The 26107-nt window shown below is 39.6% G+C and overlaps 1 protein-coding gene and 1 pseudogene across 1 annotated transcript; both read right to left on the reverse strand.

Annotated features, from left to right (window-relative positions):
* Positions 1-6726: 6726 nt before the first annotated feature.
* Positions 6727-25659, reverse strand: LOC146579919 (Fc receptor-like protein 5; annotated as a pseudogene).
* LOC146579920 (putative high affinity immunoglobulin gamma Fc receptor IC) lies at positions 11371-13674 on the reverse strand. Its single transcript, XM_085250560.1, has 4 exons — positions 13656-13674; positions 13024-13296; positions 12639-12899; positions 11371-11591 (listed from the first exon to the last, which is right to left on the reverse strand). The coding sequence occupies exons 1-4, from the start codon at positions 13672-13674 to the stop codon at positions 11371-11373; spliced, it is 774 nt and encodes a 257-aa protein (XP_085106686.1).
* Positions 25660-26107: the final 448 nt, after the last annotated feature.

Raw genomic sequence — 26107 nt, forward strand, 5'->3', positions numbered from 1 at the left:
CAGTGGTCTGATGAGTCTCAGTTTCTGCTCCAACATTCAGATGGTAGGGACAGAATTTGGCAGAACCAAATCAATCAAATCATATTAATTTCACTTTGATCTCCAAACAAACTACAGTGATTTCCATGTTTCCTTGTTTAGGCTGTGGGACTGTAACCTCTAAGGTTTACATGTTTCCAGTTTAAAGTTTCAGAGCCTCAGAAATCAACAGCAGCACTGAGACTGGACTCAATGATAAAATAGTTAACAGGAATAAAAATGTTTATTTTACTGCTCTGTGTGCTACATCATCAGATTAATGAGTTTCTACAGCATTCATATCTTATCCTTTTTTTTACAACAGTGTTACATTTTAATGTTTTAAGTTTGATATTATTTAAAGATTTTTAATCACTATTTAATAATATCTCTGCAGCAGGTGGCACTATGTGTCCCTCCAAACTATCAAAGCGCAGCTGATTGACAGAAGCAGGATTCAGCTTCGAGAGCAGAGTCCTGCAAATGTGTCGACTGTGTAGCCTTTTCATTGGGACAGAGAGGGGGAGGGACTTTCACCCGCCCAACACATGCTTTCATGTAAACTGACAGAAAATCAAACAAAACAAACTAAATTAGGACATTAGTTTTAAGAGTTTAAGAGCATTATTCTGTCTCTGTGCATAAAAAGTACGTTTGAGAGATGAGAAAACATTTTAAACTTATAGTTGTAAAAAATGTTATAAAAGTTTAATTTAAAATGTATTAATATATGACCTTAAAGATGATAACAATGAGTCAAGTGCAACAAGCAGCGATGTATCCAACACGATACTCCAGACTAAACTGAACCAAGGAACCAGCCAACATTTGTCTGTAACTTTCATAAACATCACAAATATGCTTTGTTCAAACTCTCAGATAAACACTTCAAACCAGTGATACACTCTAATTCTCACACATGAGAAACACTTTCATTAATCAGTGCCATTCAAACAATGTCACAAATGTACTTACACAATAACCCCGTCATGCAGAGCAAAGAGTGCCCCATCCTCACATCCAGCCCTGCTGCACTCTGATCCTCAGCTGATCTCAAACACTTTGACTTTACATCAATAATAAAAAGAGAAGCTGCATTTAATACAGATAAGACCAGAGTGTTTCTTCTGACTGTGGCCTCTCTGTGCTTCCTTTCCTTTTATACAAACCTCAAACAGCTCCTGTAGCTTTGACCACAGCAGTCGTGTGACGTGTTCACATTTCCTGTCCACTGCAAACATGCAGGCTTGCTTCTTGTGTTTGCTTCTTACCTCCTGTTGTTTCAGGTCAGGTGACATATTTTACCAGCTCATAATTATGTTTTATTCTCAGAGACTTTTTTATATGAGTTTTGTCCTGTCATGACTGTCATGACATATGCAGCGAGGTGTTGAACCTCTACACTTCATAAACGCACTAAATAACACAGATCTCTCTGTCCCTCGCTCTGCATCCTGTTATGTCATTTTTTCCAAACTCCTGTTTCTGCTTCCATGTCTGTTTCTTCCCTGGTCTGAGTCTCAGGTCTGTGTTTCTTAGTCTGCATATTTCCTGTTTTATTTTGACAATATCACGTTCTGTGTTTAGTTTTGCTTCCAGCTGTGTTTCCACTTCCCTCGTCACCCTCATGTGGTGTGAGTTTTCATTCGTTCATTGGCAGGTCATCTTTTCACCGTGGGCCATGTTTCTGTTCATCACGAGTCACATCTCAGGCATTCATGTCATTGATGTTGGTGACATTTAAGTTTCATGTTCATTGTGTCTAGTGTTAGTTCTCTCCAGTTTAGTTTGCTGTTAACATCGTTCTAGTTTCCTTTCGATCTTCATTTATATTGTTGGTCCAACCTAAAGTAAACGTCTCAGTTTTTGTTCATTCCTGTCTCGAACATCTGCTCTTAGTCTTACACCACGCACCGGCCACCCAGCCGTGACAAAAAACTTTACACTGTTGTGTATTTTTAACTCCTTGAATGAGCCATGATTATGTTTGAACACTGATTAGTCACAACAACAAGCATCATACTACACTACTATCATACCTGCATTGCTCTAACTTGCCAAGAACCAACACAAATCCTGTGTTTCCTGTCTTTTTCTGCAACTCGGGAGTGATGCCACGCCCGATTTCCAACTTCCAAGTTCGGAGGTATCTGGAATGCAGCACAATGACCCACTTTTCACACGTTGTCTCATGTCATGACACACATAATTAATAGTGGATTCATGACCCTCTTAAGGGACAACTCCCACTATGGTTGTCTGTCTGGGTTCTCTCTGGGTACTCTGGCTTCCTCCCACAATCCAAAGTCATATATTATTATGTTAACTGGTGATTCAGGTTGTTGCCTGCAGGTGTGAATGTGAACATGAATGGTTGTCTGTCTCTCTATAACCTGTCTAGGTTATCTTTCATATTATGACAGCTACTATAGGCTCCACCCACATTCAGTCCAAAAGGACAGAACAGTGAATACTTTAAAGTGCGGTTACGTTGTGATTGGCTAGTCCCTCCACATGAGCATGTAGTGTGTCTCAGTTTGTCACTCAGGCTATTGTATTAATCATAGTAAAAGCATGAAAACTCAGCCACCATCCTTCATTCTGTCAAACACTTTCTTACAAAGGTTATGATTAAGGTTTGTTGCAGTATCATCTACACAAACTCACCAACATGTTCATATCCAAGTGTTTTAGATTCTTTCACAGCAGGTGTGTTTTTTTCATCCCACCACTTTTCTTTTAGAAAGATAAAATATATTAAGATGTAACTTCCTGTTTTTAGCTTATTTTCAGGTTATATGTAAAAGTTAAGTGCAGAAGTTTCAGTACTTATCAATATTTTAATATTGTAATTCTTCAAGATATAAAGTCTAAAGAAGGCCTAAAAACTTGGGGACTCTGTGATACTGCAGAGTCCAGCAGACAGTTTGGAGTCAAACACTGACGTCATCATCACAGGTGTAGGAACCATTTCTGTAACAGCAGCCAAACAGACACATTAGTATCAGTAGGTTTAGATGATTTACTGTCTCCTCTGCTGGTTACAAAGCAGTGATTATACTTTGGAGTTTTGTGTTATACTGTGAGGAACTGACCTGTTTGGAAGTTGCAGTAAGAAGAAAAACATGTCTGTATATGATGTTGTGGACAGAGAGAGTGATGGATGATTTTATTTATTTCAGAGATAAATGAACATTTACAGCACGTCCATGCAGAGACTCTTAAAGACATGAGCGTGAGAAACAAGCTTTTCACCGTTTCTCTTGATGCCCACATGCTTTATTTATTCTTTAGTCCAGCATGTGTCATCACCACAATAAAGCTACTTTTAACCTGTTTTCACACATTGTCATACCTGCACATTTCCACTGTGCTGTGTTGACTTTAAATAAAACAAACCACAGGCTGCATTTCCTCTTATAAGGGTATCTGACTTTCAGTGGACAAAAATAAACCTGTTGAAGAAAAGACTTAACCAACAACAGTCTTTACACACATGTAGGCATCACAGTCTGTTCAGAGGAACAAAGATGTTATTCTGTATTGTCTTATTTATGGTTTAATCTTGTATTTTTACTGCTCATTGCTTCTTAAATAAAACAGATCACTGTATATATTTCAAGGTTTGGTAAAAAGTTTTGCATCTATCAAAAAAAAATCTACAGTTTTCTCCACCTGGAGGCAAAAACAAAGACAATGTATGATGTCCAAACCACCAAGTTAACCAGCAGATTAGGAGGAGGAAGCAGAGGGGCGGGGATCAGGAAGGCCAGGTGGTTATCAGCAGAATAGGAAAGAGCAAAAGAATTAAGTGTGGTGTTTATTTTTCCATTAAAAAAAGATTTGTCCACAAGAAAAAGTCTCAACACAACATAAGATAATATCACACATGTTGTGTCACAATATTAGAAATTATGAATCACTTTCAGCTAATTATCAAGAAACGTTTCACCCTTTAGCCACACAACAACAGAACGAGGATGATTAATATAAATCCACAAACAACAAATCTCTGAGTTCATGTTGTTTCTGACTCAGTCGATGTCACAGCTGCTCATTGATCCTGTTCTGTTGCTTCAGGTTTTCCATGTTTGCATGTTGTCAGCTGATCTCAGATCAGCAACATGACACTGAATATTAATGTTGTGTGAGTGTGTGGTTTAGGGCCTCCATCCTGTGATAATAACCAGGTGTTGAGATGAGGACTCACTGAAATCAATTTATTTCACATACAGTTAGCAAAATGCAAAATTTCTGCACATAGTGTTATATATATCCACACAACACATGACAGACACTGTGGATTCAAGAGCACTGAGCATATTCAGCAAATAACCACAGATGCATGATGGGATATGATTTAATTTTGTGTAAACTTCTGAACAAGAAACGAGCTGATATGTTTGAGGCGGACAGCTGACTGTAGTTTGTAGCTGCTGAGCTCAGTTCAAAAGAGTTAATGGGAAGGAAACACAGAGGCTCCAGTAATGATCACCCCACTGCCTCCTACTGATCACTCTTGTTATTACACCATTTTAAGAAAAAGTTGCCATATTAATGTTCATTTGCGAGCCCTGAATTTCTCACAGACATCAAAAACATGTTTTACCTCCTCTAATACACTCGCCTTCATTTTATGCTCATGGCCACCTTTTAATGTCACAGAGGGGTCGATGCTTTCTCTTGATAAATCAAACTGCTGTGAAGAGGTACAAACAAACTGCACAGTGATGTTGGTGCTCACACAGTCCAATCATAACCATTCTGTAAGGATTCAGTGATACTCTGTCAAAATGTGACACTCTGTCCTCCTTCACTTAATAGACTCTTAATAGACTCTTAATAGACTCTGGACTTCCAGACCAGCAGGTTTAGGGAAGTCGTTTATGGGGTCACATCTTGACACCCCCCCCCCCACATACACACACACACACACACACACATACTTACACAACGCACAGACAAGGTGCTCTTTGTTTGTATGCATATGTCATATGTTAATGAACCTATGCATACTCATGTAACCTCAATAAAGAGCAGTGTTACGGGGGGAGCGGACGAGAGCGACTGGGGTCAAGCAAAGTAACGGCGTTTGTCCAGTTCTCTCCCGTGCACGAGAAACATAAAGAACTTTGCCTGCTTGGTGTTCAATGCTTTTCGCTGTGTGGTTGAATTGTCTTGAACGTTCCAGCAAATAGGTTTATGCTACAAACCTATCAACCTGACACTTTTTATGCCTTCAACTAAGGAAATACTTTATATTTATATTTGACCATTACAGCATGTAGTTGTCAAGTTATTTACTGAACAAAACATTTTTCTCTTCTCTCCACTTTTCTGGGGCTCAGATACAAATCATGAGCCATTTTCAGATCATTAATAAACAGCATATTGCAGTTAGAAATGACATTTTAATACACATGTAAGCATCACAGTTTACTTAGAGGAACAAAGAAGTGTTGTGTGATATTATTTCATAGAAAATGTTGCATTTTTAAAAGCACCACAATTATTTGATGCACATTAAACTGTAAGCGTCATAAAAGACACAAACATCACCTACAGAAAACAAACCTGCTCTGGTGTGTAACTGCTCTGATAAAACACTCTTCAGATGAGTTTGTTGCTGCTGATGTGACCAAACCGTGTGAACACTGACACATGATGGAAGTGCTGCCATGAAATGTAAGAGGACCACATGAAGACTGCAAACGTAGCACAAAAGCAGCACAAGTCACAGAAAAACATGAAGCACATTCATCCATTTCTGTAACAATGTCTCCAGTTTAGGGTCACAGAGGGACAGTGGACACTGGGAGGAAGCTGGAGTTCATGGAGGAAACACACACAGATGCAAACTCCACACAGAATCACCTCCACCTGTGATTCAATTTAGTTAGTAAAAAGGCTGCTGAGCATAACGTCAGAGCAGTTGTTACTTCTCATTATGTTGATAGATCATGTTGGAGGGTTTGAAGCTGTTTGAAATGACAATGAGTGTCTTTAAATAAAAGCTCTCTTTCAGTGGATTCACAACACTGAACAGCTGTAACATGTACTCTCAGTCTGACACACAACAACAACAACACACTTTATTTATATCACTTTTATTAACAAAGTTACAAAGTGCTTCCAGAAAGACTTTATAATATATATTACAAATAAAAGAAACAGTTAAAAAAAACAGACCTACAGAACATTAAAGTCCATTAAAATTATTTTCTAATGGGAGAGAAACAAGCAAAACACACTGAGTGATTCTTTCTGAAGACAATATAAACTCAGGCTATCAGGATCATTGCTTTGAATTCAAAATCTTCTCTTTTTCACTCAAAGTGGTTTCAAGTATTTAAATGGTAATGGTCTGTATTTATATAGCGCTTTACTAGTCCCTAAGGACCCCAAAGCGCTTTACACATTCAGTCATCCACCCATTCACACACTGGTGATGGCAGCTACATTGTAGCCACAGCCACCCTGGGGCGCACTGACAGAGGCGAGGCTGCCGAACACTGGCACCACCGGGCCCTCTGACCACCACCAGTAGGCAACGGGTGAAGTGTCTCGCGCAAGGACACAACGACCGAGACTGTCCAAGCCGGGGCTCGAACCGGCAACCTTCCAATTACAAGGCGAACTCCCAACTCTTGAGCCACAATCGCCCACATTTAAGAAACTTTAAAGAGAAAAACAGCTAAAGAGCTGCTGTTAAGATTTTAGAGCTGTGGCTGAATTTGGATTGACATCGTTGTAGTCAGAGCTCTCCTCTGGGTCACCACGTTGCCCTGTTGAGGTGATCAAATGAAAGCATTTCAAAACAAACTCCCTCTGTTTTGTCCACAAATGCATTTATTATCAGAGAGAATAATTACCAATGTATATTTTGCATTTCAAATCTCACATTTTGTGCACTCACTTGTCTTGTTAATGACTTTCAGCTGAATCTCAGATGTGACATTGGTGTAATCACCTTCTGCTGGACCTGAAATAATAATCTGATTGACTTTAATGTTAAACACAGTTATTGTATAATCATCCAGCTTCCACAAGCTCTGTATTAATGAAAGTGTAAACTTTACCATTTTCAGTGTTTTCACATCTTCTGACTGTCTCATAGACACAACGATCACCTGCAGGTCAGAGAAAATCAGTCACCTCATGTCTGTGATACTAACTTGTTTCCACTTTATTTATGATCTGTGTCTTTAAAGATATATATATATGAAGAAGAAGAAAAAAATATAGTTCTGACCTTTGGACCATCTGCAGCCAAACAAAATGAGTGGAAGGAAAATAAATATGAATCCAAGAATTAATCTAAAGATCATCAGAAGAGAAAATGAAGAGCTCTCAGGTGTGGACACAGCAGATGTAAATAAGAACATTTCATTTTTAATAAATGATTTAGCTTAAAAAATTTAAGCTGAACTAAATTCACAAAGTACTTAATTAAAAAATTAATAAAACAGCAATGTTGAACATTATTGATGAAAAAACTAAATCCTTAAACAAACGTACACATTTGCAGCACACGGGGGAAGAATTCATCTACAATAAATCACATCAAATGTTTTGATCCTGCTCACCTTTAACTGACATCCAGCTCTGTGCTGACTCTCTTCCTGAGTACTGACACTTGTAGAAACCTTCATCAGACTTTGACACTGCAGAGATCTTCAGCTCCCCTCGGGGATCATTTTGAAGAAGTTTGTCATTGTGATAGAAAAACACATTGGAAAGTATTTTTTGTGTTCTCAAACTGCAGCTCAGACTAACAGAAGCTCCCTCAGTCACAGGATGAACAGGACTCACCAGGATAGGACCATTACCATCATCTGTGACACAATCACACACAATTGTTTCAGTCACATCAGCTGGTGCACACTTTGAGAAAAAGCTGACAAACAATAATAAGAACAGATTGTACAAATGTTTTTCATCATCAACATCATCTGATCTTCTGTGTTTAAAAACTGCTGTATGTGTTTTATTTTTCCCACATGAAATGACTTCACATACAGCAAAGCTGGAACAAATGTTCATGTGACATCTAAATCATCCAAATCCAAGTAGTAAATGTATAATAACATACTCTGTACAGTGATGTTGACTGCACTGCTGAACTCTCCTGATCCAGACTCACACCAGTACACTGCAGTATCTGACTTTGATGTGTTGATGTCACATGTGGATCCAGTCATTCTCCTACAGTCAGAGAGTCGGCCGTCCTCAGAGAACTTCCTCACTCTCCACTCAGTGAAGTTTCCCTCACAGGTCAGTGAGACAGAGTCAGAGGTGAAGTGTTGCACTCTGTCAGGACTCACTGTGAGAGACGCTGCTGAATGAACATCTGGAAACAACATGCAGTGAAGAGACAAAGCTCACAGATGTTAGGATTCAAACTATCAAAATGATTTTAATGAGGTCAATCTTATTGAACACTTCTTGAATAAAGGTTACAACACAAAATATCTTCATTGAAAGGTCAGAGAGAATCAAACTGACCTGCAGACCAGACAAACTTTGGTTGACTGTGATCAGTGTGATACTCTGGGTCTCCTCTTCCAGCTCTGCACACATATCCTGCTGTGTGTGTCTGTCCATGAATGATGTAGGAGTCCTGTGCAGTCCCACTGCCATCAGGTAGCAGCTCATAACTGGAGGATTTCTCTGATAGATCAGGAACAGCTTTATACCAGTAGAAGCTCCATCCCTGCAGACGGATGTTCAACCTCACAGTTCAGAGTTACTGAGGCTCCAGGACTCAGCCATGATGGAGACACAGTGAGGACAGGACGGGGTTCATCTGTTCAACAAAGATTTTCTCTCAATGTTTCGTCTCTTAACTCTGAATTCAATGTCACTAAAATGTTGACTCACAAATATTTATGATGAACTTTAAGAGTGAGACTATCTAAACATGTCAAATATCTCAACATGTACTAATAAAAACACATTTTTACAAACTGTTTCTATTTCCAGGTTAAATGAACTATGACTCTACTTACTGTCAGAAACTGTCAGTGTGACTGAATCACTCCACTCTGTTGTTTCATGCTGTGAACGTTTCATTCTGCCCTTACAGCGATAGTTTCCACTGTTGGATGATGAAGCAGATCTAATCCTGTATTCATTTTGATTTGGAGCTTTTATCCTGCTGTTTGTTTCCCACTCATAATCCCACTCAGTGTCTCCTCCATGGATCTCACATCTGACAGTGATCGTCTCTCCTCTGTATATCTCAGACCAGTTTGGATACAGAGTCACAACAGGCCTGTTTGAGGCTGTTACTGTTCAAGAAAGTACAATAAAAACACATGAATGTCAAAAATGTTAATGCCTTTTGTTCTTCATCTTCCTCCTTAATCAGGAGTTTATCTGACTTCATGTTAAACTGACCAGTTTTCCCAATCCTGACTGACTGGCTGTCCTCTGTGTAGTAAACTGGGTTTCCTCTTCCTCCTCTGCACCTGTAGAGTCCTTCCTGTGAGACACTGATTTGTCCATTTGAGTGGAAAACTGCATCTTGTGTGGTCAGGGCTTCAGAGGATTTCTCATCTCTGTACCAGCAGTATTTCCATCCAGATGATGATGATGGGTTCACAGAGCAGGTCAGGGTCACACTGCCCCCTACTGGAACAGCTGTGTTATCAGCTCTCAGTTTGGCCTTTGGTTTATCTGCAGTTCAGTTTAGAAAAAGAACAAAAGTCAATGACTGAATCAAACCAGTTGAAATAACTTGGTGGAAATATGGAAATAATAAATATCACATAACTTTAATGGTGAAGCTGCAACAAACTGTACAACTATCACACAAACACAACACTAATCTTTCATATTTAATTTGCTGCATTTCTAAGTTAAAAACACACATGAGGAACAATCAGTGGATTTAATGTTTCTTAGTGGATGTGGTGGAGCAGCTGAGACAGATTCAGCATTTGTTCTGCATTTCATCTTTCATGTATTAGAGCTGCACAGCAGAGAAGTTACTCTCATATGTTTTGTTCTCTTCACGGTGAATAAAAAGCTGCTGTTCAGGTTTTTGTTGTTGGAATAAAAACTAAACATTTTACTGACCAACATGAAAGACAGTTATAAAGCTGTAAGAAAGAAGAAGTGCTTTTTCCTTATTTAGATACACTGGATGAAAGATCTTACATGATACAGTCAGTGTGATGATATCACTCCACTCTGAGAAGAAATAGTCCCTTCTGCCCCGGCAGCTGTATCCTCCACTGTCAGACTCAGTAGCTCTGATGATTCTGTATTCATTGGATGTTGGAGGTGTGTTTAACTTGGCTGCTCTCCATTCATACGTCCACTGAGCTCCTTCACCTCCCTGAATCTCACATCTGACAGTGACTGTCTCACCGCTGTATATCTGAGTCCAGGATGGCTGCAGGGTCACAGTGGGCTTACTGGGAACTGTTCACAGAAAAATATCCAGTTAGAGACAAATAGAAACATAAAAATTCTGATGTTTAAAACATGAGAGTAACGTGAGTGAAAAAAATAAACCTCCAACAGGCTACAGGGTTAAACCACACCTCGGGCCAGTCTGACCACTGATAACTGTTTTGATCACGGCCACATCCCACTTAGTAAAATTGCTACAATCAGCACAAAGACAGTCAAAACCAGGCCACAGGCAGGACTGTTTCATCAGGATGCACTGAGATATTTTCAAACACCCTGACCTAAAGCTGGTTTTTGATAGCATACTGTGCTACATGAAGAACTGTATAGCACAGCTGCACAGTAGCACAGAGGAAATAGCTCCACAGGGTTATACAGGTCACCCAGAGGATAGTCGGCCATCCTTTGCCCTCACTTGAAGACCTCCACAGCTCCCGCAGTCTCAGGAACACGAAGAAAATCCTTCAGGATCCATCTCACCCAGGTCATGCACTGTTTGAACGTCTACCTTCAGGCAGACATTTCAGAGCCATAAAGACAAAAACTAACAAACTAAGGAACAGCTTTGATCCCTCAGCCATCACCATGCTGAACACTGAACAATCAGATCCAACACAACTCTCATATACAGAGTGTAACACAGAAACAATAGTGTTGTTGTTTGTTATTAAAACAAATTCTGAAACTTTTCACTGCACGATCTAATTTTTCTCATCAATTTGAACTTTTGGATCTCACACACCTTTCTTGAAAGGTGTAAATATTTTTTATGTGTTTAATTTATGTTTTTTGGAGAGCACATTCTCTGTAAGGGTGAGTCCTTAATCTAACAATTTTTGACTTGAATCAAAAATTGTGATTCAATTTTTGACTTGAATCAAAAATTGTGATCACATAAAACAACTACACTCACGAGTTTCTCTAACTGTGACGTCACTGCTGTCCTCTGCAGTGGTACAGACCTCCTTGTGAGACACTAATAACTCTGTTTGCTTCATTTCCTCTCATGAGCTGAGCTTTAGAAGAGACTGAATCACGTCTGAACCAGTCAAACTTCCAGCCAGCAGAGCCCTCCACAGAGCAGCTCAGTGTCACACTGCCCCCTGCTGGTATGACTGAACTTTGTGCTGTCAGTGTGGCTCTGGGTTTACTTGCTGTTGAAGAAACAAAAAGTAAAACATTAAATCATTACCAAGAATACTCTTGTCACAGTACTGATCAAACTTTAAACATTCGCTGAGTAATTAATCAAAAAACATGAACAGAAATTGGTAATCCTTCATGTAGTCATGGGAGTAGAGAACTGGATCACAGTAGTCCCAGTCCTGGGAATTGTTAGTCCACTTGCTTATTAATCCTGTTTATTGGTTCTTGCACTCTCGCTACGATCAGCTGATTCCAGTTTGTATCAAAGGAGGAAAATGGTGGTTCAGAAATTACTTTTATTGTTCCTGCACAAAGGATGGGAACGATGGTAAAGTGGACACTACTGCAGGACAGAAACAACTGCATTAACGTGATCAACTGTTAACACAACTTCAGCTCTTCAAAGTACCTGCACAGACAGTACGCTAACACTAAGCTAGCCAATAACCCAGAGTGATGAACTTCAACAGGTAACAAACTGATGAGCAGTCAGGCTGCAGCTCCGTTTCTACCTGTTCATGCCTCTACAGTAGAATCACCATGACGACCGATTTAAAGTCTCTTTGTGCTGATTTTGTGTAAGAACTTTTTTGCTTTACTATTTTTGAGAAATGATCCCAACACTGATTCCAACAAAGAGGGGAAATACCTCCAACATGCACAAACATTTGACCTCACAGCCTCTAATTAATCTGCATGAATGTCTTTGATATTCTGCTTAGAGATGGTGGCGACTCTCAAAGTGGAGCCAATGAGAATCAATAAATTCTTATCAATTCCCATCCCTACCTGCATGTGACACATTAGACTGTCTAACAAACTAAAGATTTCACTGATTTATCATTCTCTTATCAAACTGTCATCTCTGTACATTCCTCTTTAAATTGCTGATATTTTAAGAGCCTCCATGGTGTCTCTCCTTTCTGTTTGCACAGTGAGAAAAACTGTTGTCCTGAGCTGCCTGCAGACAGCTGGATCATTGTTGGAGTTTTCCTGTTAAGATAGATGTAAACATTAAAATGTTAAATGTCAGCATGAATCATGGTCCAACTCACATGAAACTGTCAGTCTGAAGGCATCACTCCATCCTGTGAAGAGATAGTCACTGCTACCCCGACATCTGTAGTCTCCACTGTGGGACACTGAAACTCTGCTGATCCTGTATTCACTGGATGTTGGAGGGCTGTTTGTGTTGGGTGCTGTCCATTCATATTTCCACACCTTTCCTTCACCTCCCTGAATCTCACATCTGAGAGTGATTGTCTCACCAGTGAATATCTGAGACCAGCTGTGCTGCAGTTTCACAGCAGCCCAAACTTTCCCTAACAAACAAATAAACACAAATATTAAACTGAAAAAATCATAAATCATATTTATAAATTGTTACTTGAGTTTAATCATGATGTTTCGTTTTATTTCACAACAAAATTTCACCCTCACCTTGTTTCTGAATTGTAACTGCAGCACTGTCCTCTGTGGAGAAAACTGGATCTCCTCTCCCTCCTCTGCAGTAATAGATGCCTCCTTCTGAAATACTGATCGTGTGCTCTGATGTTCCAGCTCCTATTTTCTGAGCTCCAGAAAACTCTGAATCACGTCTGAACCAGTCAAACTTCCAGCCAGCAGAGCCCTCCACAGAGCAGCTCAGTGTCACACTGCCCCCTGCTGGTATGACTGAACTCTGTGCTGTCAGTGTGGCTCTGGGTTTACTTGCTGTTGTGTTTACAGGGAAAAGTTTATCAGATTGTCACTTGCTTCAGGAAGAACTTTGTTATAGTAATGATCACACTTTACACATTCACTCAGTCATTTAGCTTCTAGCACCAAACAAAAAATATTTGCCTGCATGTGACACATTAGACCAGGGTCGGCAACATGCGCCTTTTTAGTCCTTATAGTGCGGCTCCGCGTGGTTTGGGAAAATAAATTAGAAGTATTTAGCTGAAGTGTATTTTATTTATGTTAGCTCTTTTTTAACTTGTAGTTCTAAATTGGAAGATTATTGTGATCTTGAAATATAAAAATACAATTCTATTCTATTATTTTTTCATCGCTCAAAATAAGCGTCATACCCGCTGAAACGACATGCATTTATCGAGACTTTCAAGGTAGGCCAATTATGGATCTTTGGATCCACATTATGTCAGCAGCTATTCTCCTCCGTGAACTATGTTAAAAACAAACACCGCTCACGCCTCACAGATGACATCTTACAGTCCTGCGTAAAGATGAAAGTGACTTCGTACAGCCCTGATTTGCAGACGCTGTGCACAGAGGTTCAGGAGCAGAAGTCCCATTGTAAACATACCACGGCAGACCCAACGATGTTTCCATGAACACGCTTTACAGCTTCTCTTTATTGACCACTTTTCACACACGGTTGCTGTACGCATACAGCCGGCTGTAGCTTTTCAGCTCACAGCCCGACACACACCAACAACAGCATAGAGAGCACAGACGTTAAGACGGCGAGGCGTGATTGCGGGTGCCGCTCAGGTGCGTCCGCCTCCCCTGCAGCAGCGCTTCAGACCACGCCCCGCCACACACATTGACCAGGTAAAATACATATTTAGGCAGAATTTTGCAAATACCTATTTTTCATCTTTTAGCAGCATAGTGCTTTTTTTCCAATTATTTTTTAAAAGTCAGGTCAAGGTTCCAAAAGCCCAAAGGTGATATAAGGCTGGCGGCTCAAAACAGTTTTTGTTTGCTACACGGATCATTTTAGTTCAGCTGGGTGTCTTTCCTTTTGTTATATTTCTTTAAGAGTTCAAAATGTGTTCATTACATAAATAACATGTAAGTTTCTCTGTAGCACTTCATGGATTTCATAAGCAACACACCTTAGTTGTTCACACAAAGCATAAAGGTAAAAAACAATATATACAGTGTTATCTTCATTTTAGATGTCAACAAGTATTTGCGGCTCCCAGTGTTTTCTTTTGCGTGGAAATTGCGTCCAAATGGCTCTTTGGGTGTAAAAGGTTGCTGACCCTGCATTAGACTGAGTGTCTTCATACAAAACTGCACTAAATTTCTGTACTTTTAGGTGACAGAAGGAGACATGTGGCCTGGTCAAAACACAGAGAGCTGCACTCTAAAAGATCTTTAAACATAGTAAACATACCTTGTGTGCCACAGACTGCTCCCAAACACGAGGGGACAAGTAATACCTCTAAAACACTTAAGTTGGCTTTATTAAACGTTAGATCTTTAGCTGGGAAAACATTTTTAATTAATGATTTAATCACTGAGCACAGCCTTGATTTTATGTTTTTAACTGAAACTTGGTTGGACCAAAGTAACAGTGGAGCTGTTCTCATCGAGACGACCCCTCCTAACTACAGTTTTATCAGTGAGGTCAGGGCGAGCAGGAGAGGAGGGGGGGTTGCTGTCTTATTTAATGAATCATTTCAATGTAAGCAGCTATCTCCTGGAAGTTTTCAGTCTTTTGAATATGTGGCTTTACAGCTGAAGGCCCCATCCAAAGTTGTGTTTCTTAATGTTTACAGGCCTCCCAAATACTGCACATACTTTTTTAATGACCTCAGTGAACTGCTGTCTGTGATCTGTGTTGATTTCGACTGTGTAATTATTGTTGGGGATTTTAACATCCATGTGGACAACCCTCAGGACAAAGGGACTAAAGACCTGAGTAACACTCTGGGCAACTTTGGGCTGACTCAGCATGTAACAGAGGCCACACATAACAGAGGACACACTCTTGACCTACTGATCTCCAAAGGCCTGAGCATTTCAAAGGTTACTGTGTCTGATGTGGGCATGTCTGATCATTACTGTGTTTTCTTTGAAAGTAAAATCTCAGCCCACACAAATATATCAACAGCAGTGATCACAAAACGGTGTATAACTGAAGACAGTAGTGAGATCTTTAACCAGGTCTTCCCATTAACCCCTGACCTGTCCAAAGGTTCAGTCAATGAGCTCGTCAATAGCTTCAATGCTAACATGTTAAATGTAATGGATACTATTGCCCCCATTAAGGTGAAGGTTATCTCTGGAAGGAAAAAGTCTCCATGGAGAAACTCCACACTAGTGAAAAATGAAAAAAGAGAGTGTAGGAAAGCTGAGCGCAGATGGAGAAAAACAAACCTCCAGGTTCATTATGACATCTATAAAGAGAAACTTCACAATTATAATTTACAACTGAGGAGTGCAAGAAGGTCCTACTTCTCTGACATCATCACTAAAAACAGCCATAATGCTCGGGTCTTATTTTCTACAGTTGACAGGCTAACAAACCCTCCTGTGCCAGTGGCAGCTGAACTTCATTCGACCATGGCCTGCAATGACTTTGCCAAATTCTTCACAGACAAAATCCAAAAGATTAGACAAGCAGTTGGTACATCAACAGCAGATCCAGGATATGTACTGTGTCCACCAAAAAGCTGTTTAAACACCATCAAACAGTTTCACCCGATTAACAGCAAAGACCTGGAGGACATCTTAGGTCAACTGAACTCCTCCTCTTGCTGTTTAGATGTCCTGCCAACACGTTTTTTCAAAAAGGTCTCAAAGACTTTAGAGTCAGACCTGTTACAGATCGTCAACTTTTCCTTAATGTCAGGTGTGTTTCCAGAACCACTAAAAACTGCTGTAATCAAACCTATACTGAAAAAGGACAATCTTGACAAGACACAAATGAAAAACTACAGGCCGATCTCAAATCTCCTGTTTTTAAGTAAGATCATTGAAAAAGCAGTTTCTCAACAGCTCAGTTACTTCTTAAAACAGAATAATTGCTACGATGCCTTCCAGTCAGGTTTTAGACAGAACCACAGCACTGAAACCGCTCTGACCAAAGTGTTTAATGACATATGTCTGAATACAGACAGTGGAAAAATGTCAGTTCTAGTTTTACTGGATCTCAGTGCAGCATTTGATACAGTTGACGACAACATATTACTCAAACGACTGGAGAACTGGGCAGGTCTTTCAGGAACTGTACTAAACTGGTTCAAAACATACGTCGAAAACAGGAAATACTTTGTATCAATAGGTAACTTCACATCCGAGCAGACAAGTATCACATGTGGAGTTCCCCAAGGTTCCATCTTGGGACCCCCTCTGTTTAACATCTACATGCTCCCACTGGCAAAGATTATAAAGAACAACAAAATAAACTATCATAGCTATGCAGATGACACACAAATATATATCACAATGTCACCAGGAGACCGAGGCCCTGTACAGGCTCTTGGTAAATGCATTGAAGAAATTAATGACTGGTTGTGCCACAATTTTCTCCAACTAAACAAAAACAAAACTGAAGTAATAGTCTTTGGCGCCAAAGAAAAACGATTACAGGTCACCAGAGAACTTCAATCTATACATCTAAAAACCACAAACCAGGCGAGAAATTTGGGTGTAGTGATGGATGCAGACCTAAACTTAGAAAAACACATTAAGACAATAACAAAATCAGCTTACTATCACCTCAAGAATATTTCAAGGATAAAAGATCTGATGTCCCAACAGGACCTGGAAAAACTAGTCCATGCGTTCATCTTTAGTAGGCTTGATTACTGTAACAGCATCTTTACAGGTCTACCTAAAAAATCAGTCAGACAACTACAGCTCATTCAGAACTCTCGAGCTGCTCGAGTCCTCACTAAGACCAAAAAAGTGGACCACATCAGTCCAGCTCTGAGGTCCTTACACTGGCTGCCTGTCAGAGGGTAGACTTTAAAGTTCTGATGCTGGTCTATAAAGCTCTGAATGGTTTAGGACCAAAATACATCAATGACCTCCTGACCCAGTATGAACCTTCCAGATCCCTCAGGTCATCTGGATCCGGTCTTTTATCAGTTCCCAGAGTCAGAACCAGACATGGAGAAGCTGCATTCAGCTTTTATGCTCCTTATATCTAGAACAAACTCCCAGATCAGCTGAAACACTCAGTTTATTTAAATCCAGGTTGAAGACTCACCTATTCTCAGCTGCATTTGAATAAAGCACCAAATCCACACTTTTAAGCTTAAATTTCAAAACTTACATTTAACTACTGATTTTATCTACTGTTCTGATTTTATCTGTTTTGATTTTATATACGTTTTGTTTGTTTGTTAAGCTTAAATTTCAAAACTGATTTTATCTACTGTTCTGATTTTATCTGTTTTGATTTTATATACTGTTTTGTTTGTTTGTTTGTTTGTTTGTTAAGTGGGTTTAGAGCTCTGGGTAGCTCCCCAGCTGGGTCTAGACTGGGTCTAGAGAGTATTTTAAATTCAGGGAATTTAAAATAGAAAGTAGCTCGTCCACAGTAGGACTGGTAGCTCCCCTTACGATAAGGGTTCAGATCGCGCGAACAGGTGTGAAATGTGTGTGTTTAGTTAGTTTGTTTGTTTGCTTGTTTTAATCAATTTTAAATCATGCTTTTTATTTGTTTTTGTTTCTAATGTCTCTGTAAAGCACTTTGAATCACCTTGTTGTTGAATTGTGCTATACAAATAAATTTGCCTTGCCTTGCCTACAGCTTCACTATTCAAAGACGAATGCTACACAAACAAATTACTTTTAGATGTTTTGTGTGCTCTCTGCATTTTCCTTTAATAACAGTCAAAAGTGACACTAAACTGAATGGTGTCTGTTATTGTGAGAGCACCGTGACCATCAGTCATCACTGACATGGTTCAAGTTTAGGTAGTTTTCTATAATCCTATAATTTAATTTCCAATGATGTAAACAACTGATCGACATAGAAAAACGAAAAAATCAGAGAGGCTGACAGACTCCAATAAAGCCTCCAATAAAATGAGACCACATGGGAGTGTGTTGAGTTTTATTCAACTAAAAAAAAAAGATGGAGTCCAAATGTCAGTTTTGGAGGATCTCGTTTAGCGCTGCCTCTTGTCTAACATCTGACTGATTACCGTGCACAGTAAGTCAGGACAGATCGATATTAGAAAATCGCTGCTATGAACTGATGGTACTGTGGACGTGGGGCAGCCAGGTATCCCAGCATGAATTTCAACTCACAAGCAGCAATGTTAGTGCTCTACACTGTAAGTAAAGTTTTAAAATACCTTGTTTTTCTGTCTCCAAGTATGGAATTTTTTGGACTGTAAGGCACACTTAAAATTCTTTAATTTTCTCAAAAATCGACAGTGCACTTTATAATCCGGTGCGCTTTATTTATGAATTGTAGTTGTGCTTACTGACCTCGAACCGGTTTTATGTGGTACGTGGTGCTCATCAGTCAAAAAATGTTTTAGTACAACTTTGGTAAAAGCTACACCGCTTGATGGATTGTCGGAGCATCACGGCTACCACAGTCAGAATCCTCAGTAATCTGGATTAAAACTCAGCTTCAGGTCCCAAATTCAAAAGAACACATGTGGCATCACTGAGAGTTAAAAATGGTCTAAATTCTTTCATCCTTAATAAAATGATCAGTGTTGATGCTTTGCTTGCTGTTGCTGGCCAGCTAGCTTTGCTAATTGTTAGCGGAAGGAATGTTCTGAGCTCACGATGCTACAAAGTATCCAGTCAGACAGTTAAACATGCTGTTCGTGGACACTGAAGACTGCAGCCTGTCCACAAATGGTTAAATGATCAGTTTTGAAATATAAACAAAAACTGTCTGTTATCATGTTTGAAAGTCTACTAGAATAAAAAATAATTAACATCCGATTTGTGATTTTATTTAATAAGCAGACGACTGATTGTCCCAATTAAAGGTTAGATTAACACAATAAGTAATTTGAAATAATCTGGATGAAAGATCTTACATGATACAGTCAGTGTGATGATATCACTCCACTCTGAGAAGAAATAGTCCCTCCTGCCCCGGCAGCTGTATCCTCCACTGTCAGACTCAGTAGCTCTGATGATTCTGTATTCATTGGATGTTGGAGGTGTGTTTAACTTGGCTGCTCTCCATTCATACGTCCACTGAGCTCCTTCACCTCCCTGAATCTCACATCTGACAGTGACTGTCTCACCGCTGTATATCTGAGTCAAGGATGGCTGCAGGGTCACAGTGGGCTTACTGGGAACTGTTCACAGAAAAATATCCAGTTAGACACAAATAGAAACATGAAGTCATTTTGAAGCCTGATTTTCTTTTTGCTGTTGTTCAGAGGAGAAAGATTTACTGCATCCTGGTGACATTTTGACTGTAACTGAAGTTGGATTTAAAAATCAGTGTTTACATTTATTTACCGTGTGGTACACGTGTGTGGTGGCCCACCGGTGTATCTGACTCACACAGCCTGTTCTCCACACACTCCACATTTATAAAGTGATCTACAAATCCTAACATTACAGCTAACAGCTGCATTTTCCCTTTGAAGAACCACTTACTGCTACAGAGACAGGGAGTGAAGGTGGACAGTATATCCTTGTTTTTATGGCAACAAATTTACCTTGAAAGTGGTACAACTGTGTATAATATGATTCACAAGCAGAAAGTAAGATTTACAGATGTGTGCAGTGATTTGTGTGCAACTTTTCAGGTCTCCAGTTCACACAAACTATTGTACAAATGTGTCGACACAAACCTGAGTAACTGCTGATCATTGAGGCACAAATTTTAACGTCTGGATTGTTTTTCAGATTTCTTTCTTTAAAATTCATCGTCCATAATTCAGAGATGATAATAAATATACTTAATACAATACAAGATGTCTTAATAAGAAGAAGAGCTTTTTTACCTTTTAAGAACTTTTTAACAAAAACTTTAAAGAGGAGAAAAACAGCACAGGCCTGTGCAGGCCTACTTTAAATAAAGCATCATTCTGCAGGTCTGTTTGAGTTCAGAATAAGTAAATAAAATGTAGCTGTGGTCCAATAATTGTAAAATAAGAAGAATAATCATGAAAACTATTTGTATATAATTATGTCTTCAGTCCGTTTCAATGAGCAATCATCTTCTGTTGTTTTCATGCAGCCACGGGCAGCCCTGAGTATAAAATACATCAGCTCAGGGTCGAAAACATAAAGATATTTATTGCACAATAACAGCATATCTGGTGATAATACACAGCTCACAACACCTTAAATACATGTGGACGAATCACCTGACACGCACAGATCACGTCTCGTGCCCACGTGGGGTTTTGAGTCTAATTTAACTGCCAGCTTCACACAGATCCACAAATGTGAGCTGCTTTCAAGTCCCGGTGTGAAACAAATGTGTACAAATCATTGCTTGTTGATCATGTCGTGCACATTTGTAACACTTTCAAGAGATATTTGTTTCCTTGTGGAAAGCAGACTTTGTCGTGTTGACGTGAGTGTCAGAACGGCAGGTTTCTCTCCAGATCCACGGCTCTGACCCACGGAGACCTCTGGCTGATGCTCAGTGTTCTGAGTTTGGCTCGTAGCTGCTAACTAGCTTTCTGCTCTGGGTCAACTTATGGCAAAGTGCAGAGGCGTGGGAAGGTTACAGCAGCACACTTTCTTCCTCTGGAGGCGGTGAACACAGTGAACAGCTGGATACTAACATGTGGCTCACAGCTGGGCCTGTCAGACTCTCTCTGGCTGCAGTAGCTGCTGCTATAAACACACTTTTCTTTTTCTCACTCTGTAAACTTCCTCCTGCAGATGTTACTCTCACTCGCTGCTTCGCACATACGCAGAGAGAGGCGGTCCCTGTCTTCACCACAACATTCAACTAGGGGTGCAACGATACTCGTATCGATATTGAACCGTTCGATACAGTGCTTTCGGTTCGGTACGCATATGTATCGAACAATACAAAATTTTTAATTTATTTTATCAACTTTCCTTCTGACGATGCTGTCTGTGTTGAGCTTAGCTTCTGTCTTGCTAGCTTGCGCTGCGCTCAGTGGATCTGCGCTCGACAGTGCAGTCTAGGCGGAGCAGTCGAACGCAGATTCACTGAGCGCAGGGCAAGCTAGTGAGACAGAAGTTAAGCGCTCGTTGCAACATGGCAAATTGAACCTCCCCCACCCTCATTCAGATGTGGAACTATTTTGGTTTTCATGTGACGTATGACCCTGAAGGTAAGCGCGTCATGGACTAAAGTAAAACAGTATGTTGGATATGCCACGCAATGCTCAATTACATGGGTGGGAACTACTGCGTTAGCGCAGTTTGCTTGTTAACATGTTGGCCATCCAGCCCCACGCACCGGGCGATCCGCAGTGGCTCGTTAACGGAGATTTGCCGTGTTGTGGCGTTAACGTCATTTCAACGAGATTAACGCTGACAGCACTAGTGGGAACACAACGAATATGACTGCACATTTACTCCGACATCATCCTAGTGCAAAGACAAGTGGAAGCAGACAAAAACAACAAGCACGCATGCTACAAACTTTACCCGAGTCATTTAGACAGCTGTTAGCACATGATTCTCCTTATGCTGCTGAGAATATAGCCCAGAAGAAGTGGATAGTATAGCTTTTATTTTGGAAAGAGCCATTTCTCTGTAATAAACTCTCTTTTCCAAAGATGAGTGATTCCTCAATCAGATATATATATATATTTTTTTTTGGATTACTTTGTTGTTTCAGCAACATTAAATTTTAAATCTGTACTTCTGAGTTAAAATATATATTTATAATTTTAATAAATGACAAATTAAAAAGGCATGAACATTTTTTTGTATCGAAAAAATATCAAACCGTGACACCAAAGTATCGAACCGAACCGTGAATTTTGTGTATCGTTGCACCCCTACATTCAACCTGTGGCACGGAATACACGGAATACATGACCCATCAGGCCACTTTCTTAAAGCAAGGTTGGACTTTTATTTTTATTTTTCATTTTTTCACCCAAAGCTTGTTTTTATGGCTCTGTGGCTTAATACACAGTCTTTCATGTCCACTTAAAGTCAGTTTAATGTGAGGAAGCATTTAGAAAGAGAGGCCAAAAATATTTAACACAAATATTAAACACAATTTAAAGACTAACAGCAGCTAATGAGCAATAAATATGCAGTTTTTCTAGTCTTTTCTGGAGTTGATGCCACAAATTTTATTTCTACATTTCTATGAACGTGGCTCAGGGAGTTGGGCGGCGCATCTCTAACTGGAAGGTTGCCGGTTCGATCCCTGGGCTCTCTGTCCTGGTTGTTGTGTCCCTGGGCAAGACACTTTACCCTACCGCATAGGGGCCGATGGCAAGATATGACAGCCTCACTTCTGTCAGTCTGCCCCAGGGCAGCTGTGGCTACGACTGTAGCTTTCCTCCACCAGTGTGTGAGAGTGAATGAATATTGGAATTTTAAAGCGCTTTGGGTTCCTTGAAAAGCGCTATATAAATGCAATCTATTATTATTATTATTATTATTATGAAACACATGGGAAACTTAAATAACAGAAAGTTTAAAACTCACAAGTTTCTGTAACTGTGACGTCACTGCTGTCCTCTGTGTAGTAAACTGGATCTCCTCTCCCTCCTCTGCAGTGGTACAGACCTCCTTGTGAGACACTAATAACTCTGTTTGCTTCATTTCCTCTCATGAGCTGAGCTTTAGAAGAGACTGAATCACGTCTGAACCAGTCAAACTTCCAGCCAGCAGAGCCCTCCACAGAGCAGCTCAGTGTCACACTGCCCCCTGCTGGTATGATTGAACTTTGTGCTGTCAGTGTGGCTCTGGGTTTACTTGCTGTTGAAGAAACAAAACCATTGAAAAAATTAAATCATCATAAGAATACATTTCTTACAGCACTAATCACACTTTAAACATTCACAGAGTAATTTATCTACAAACACAAAAATTAATTAGTTTCCCTGCATGTGACACATTAGACTGTTTAACAGACTAAAGATTTCACTGATTTATCATTCTCTTATCAAACTGTCATCTCTGTACATTCCTCTTTACATTGCTGATATTTTAAGAGCCTCCATGGTGTCTCTCCTTTCTGTTTGCACAGTGAGAAAAACTGTTGTCCTGAGCTGCCTGCAGACAGCTGGATCATTGTTGGAGTTTTCCTGTTAAGACAGATGTAAACATGAAAACATTAAATGTCAGCATGAATCATGGTCCAACTCACACGAAACTGTCAGTGTGAAGGCATCACTCCATCCTGTGAAGAGATAGTCACTGCTACCCCGACATCTGTAGTCTCCACTGTGGGACACTGAAACTCTGCTGATCCTGTATTCACTGGATGTTGGAGGGCTGTTTGTGTTGGGTGCTGTCCATTCATATTTCCACACCTTTCCTTCACCTCCCTGAATCTCACATCTGAGAGTGATTGTGTCACCAGTGAATATCTGAGACCAGCTGTGCTGCAGTTTCACAGCAGCCCAAACTGTTCAACAAACAAATAAACAGAAACAAATCATGTGGGAGCAAAAATACATTTAAATATATTAAGTCTTACTTTAATTTAAACATGAATTTGTTGCATTTCAGAAAAAAACTATAAACATTCACCTTGTTTCTGAATTGTAACTGCAGCACTGTCCTCTGTGGAGAAAACTGGATCTCCTCTCCCTCCTCTGCAGTAATAGATGCCTCCTTCTGAAATACTGATCGTGTGCTCTGATGTTCCAGCTCCTATTTTCTGACCTCCAGAAAACTCTGAATCACGTCTGAACCAGTCAAACTTCCAGCCAGCAGAGCCCTCCACAGAGCAGCTCAGTGTCACACTGCCCCCTGCTGGTATGACTGAACTTTGTGCTGTCAGTGTGGCTCTGGGTTTACTTGCTGTTGATGTTACAGGAAAGACAAACATCAGACTGTCACTTACTTCAGGAAAAACTTTGTTATATAACAAATAAAGATTTCAACATAAAAACTCAATAGTAATTTAAAAAAATCCAATTTATTTTTATTAATTTACAATTTATGTATTTTTTTAATTCAGTAAGTGCTTAATAGGTCACGACCCTGGATGATGGGTTGAGAAGATGGATGGAATTCAATAATAGATCTCAGGTTTCTCAGGTAGGTCGGTCCCTGATCTCAGTGTGATCATCACACTTGATGCAAACAGGCACCAACAGCACAAGAACAAAAAAGTGTCTTCAAAGCAAATTTGATGAGAATCAACAACTGGCAGCAGCACACATGAGGACAGCACAGGTATCTCAGCTAACTGTTAGCCAGCTAGAGAGCCAGGAGCTAACACTGGATGTATATAACATGATGAAAACTTTATCAGAGTAAATCAAGAATCAGGTGAGACTGTTTTTATGCTCTGTCACCAAACTGTACTCCTAAATGCAGAGACAGGTGAACTATACACTGTTAGCTGATCTGAGGCCAGTTGATTGTGGTCGCTCTTATTATCAGATTTTTTAATCTGTTTTTTATTTAAATGTTTGTTTTAAGGATCATGATCACATAAATATATATGCATAAAGATGCATAACCAGTGCACAGTCAGCAGCATTTATCATTCATAATTCACACAGATGTTTTTCATACTGTATGCTATCCCCGACCCCAACCAGGGCTGTGATGTGATAACAGAACTCTTCTCTGTTGATGATCAGCCTTTTCTTTTTTCAGCATCTGTATTTCCATCGTCAGACAGCAGCTCTGCTCATTCTGTATTTATTGATCATGTTTGATCCACAACTTCAAATAAATTATAAAAACAAAATAATTGTGTCATAATTCTGAGCTGCAGTGGTGGAAACTACACATGTGCAGGTACTGAAGAAACTGAGATCATCACATCTGTGTTTAATGTTTGTTACAATTTTCTCTGATTTTGTTACTAAACTAAAACAAAGAACAATATGACTCAATGAAATGTGTCCAACTTACATGATACAGTCAGTGTGATGATGTCACTGCAGACTGAAAGACTCACGGTGCAGCAGATGTATTCTCCACTGTCAGACTCAGTAGCTCTGCTGATTCTGTATTCAGATGTTCGAGGTCTGATAAATGTGGCTTCTGTCCATACAAACAGCGACTGTGTTCCTTCACATCTGACAGTGACTGTCTCACTGCTGTGTATCTGAGGCCAGGATGGTTGGAGGATCACGGTGGGCTTATTGGGAACTGTTCACATAAACACATCAAGTTAGAGATTGATGGAAGCATCAAGTCATTTTGAAGCTGAACTGATTTTTATTGCTGCTGTTAAGAGTCAAAAGATTTACTGCATCCTGGTGACATTTGGACTTGAAAATAATAAGATGTGTTTTTATGAAACAAATTAAAGCAGTTAATTAATATTCTGAGTAAAACCACAGAGTGACTGCACAGATCTGAACTGTCAGTATGACCTTGTTACTTCCTGTGTGTTTAAAAAAACATTAAAACAAGAAAAAATCTGATAGAAATTCAAATTTGTAATCAGACAAATTGAAACTGCAGGATTTAACCATTAATAAACTGATTTAAATCTTAAATAAAACGATGCACAAACAGAGAGACAGGGTGCGATTTAAAACAGTGCATGAAAATATCAGAGCAAAATTATTCATATTTGATAAATATGAAGCAAGGAAAATGAACCATTTCTCACCTTCAGCATTAATGTAGAAGAGAGAACCGAGCACTAAAGTAAAGATTAAACACCATCAGGATCAAACTGACAGAAAATCAAAATCAAAATGAACAA

This window comes from Mchenga conophoros, linkage group LG3 (genome assembly GCF_057382185.1).
Source record: "Mchenga conophoros isolate Kocher_MC1m ecotype Shallow Benthic linkage group LG3, M_conophoros_male_GT1.1, whole genome shotgun sequence".
Classification (NCBI taxonomy): domain Eukaryota; kingdom Metazoa; phylum Chordata; class Actinopteri; order Cichliformes; family Cichlidae; genus Mchenga; species Mchenga conophoros.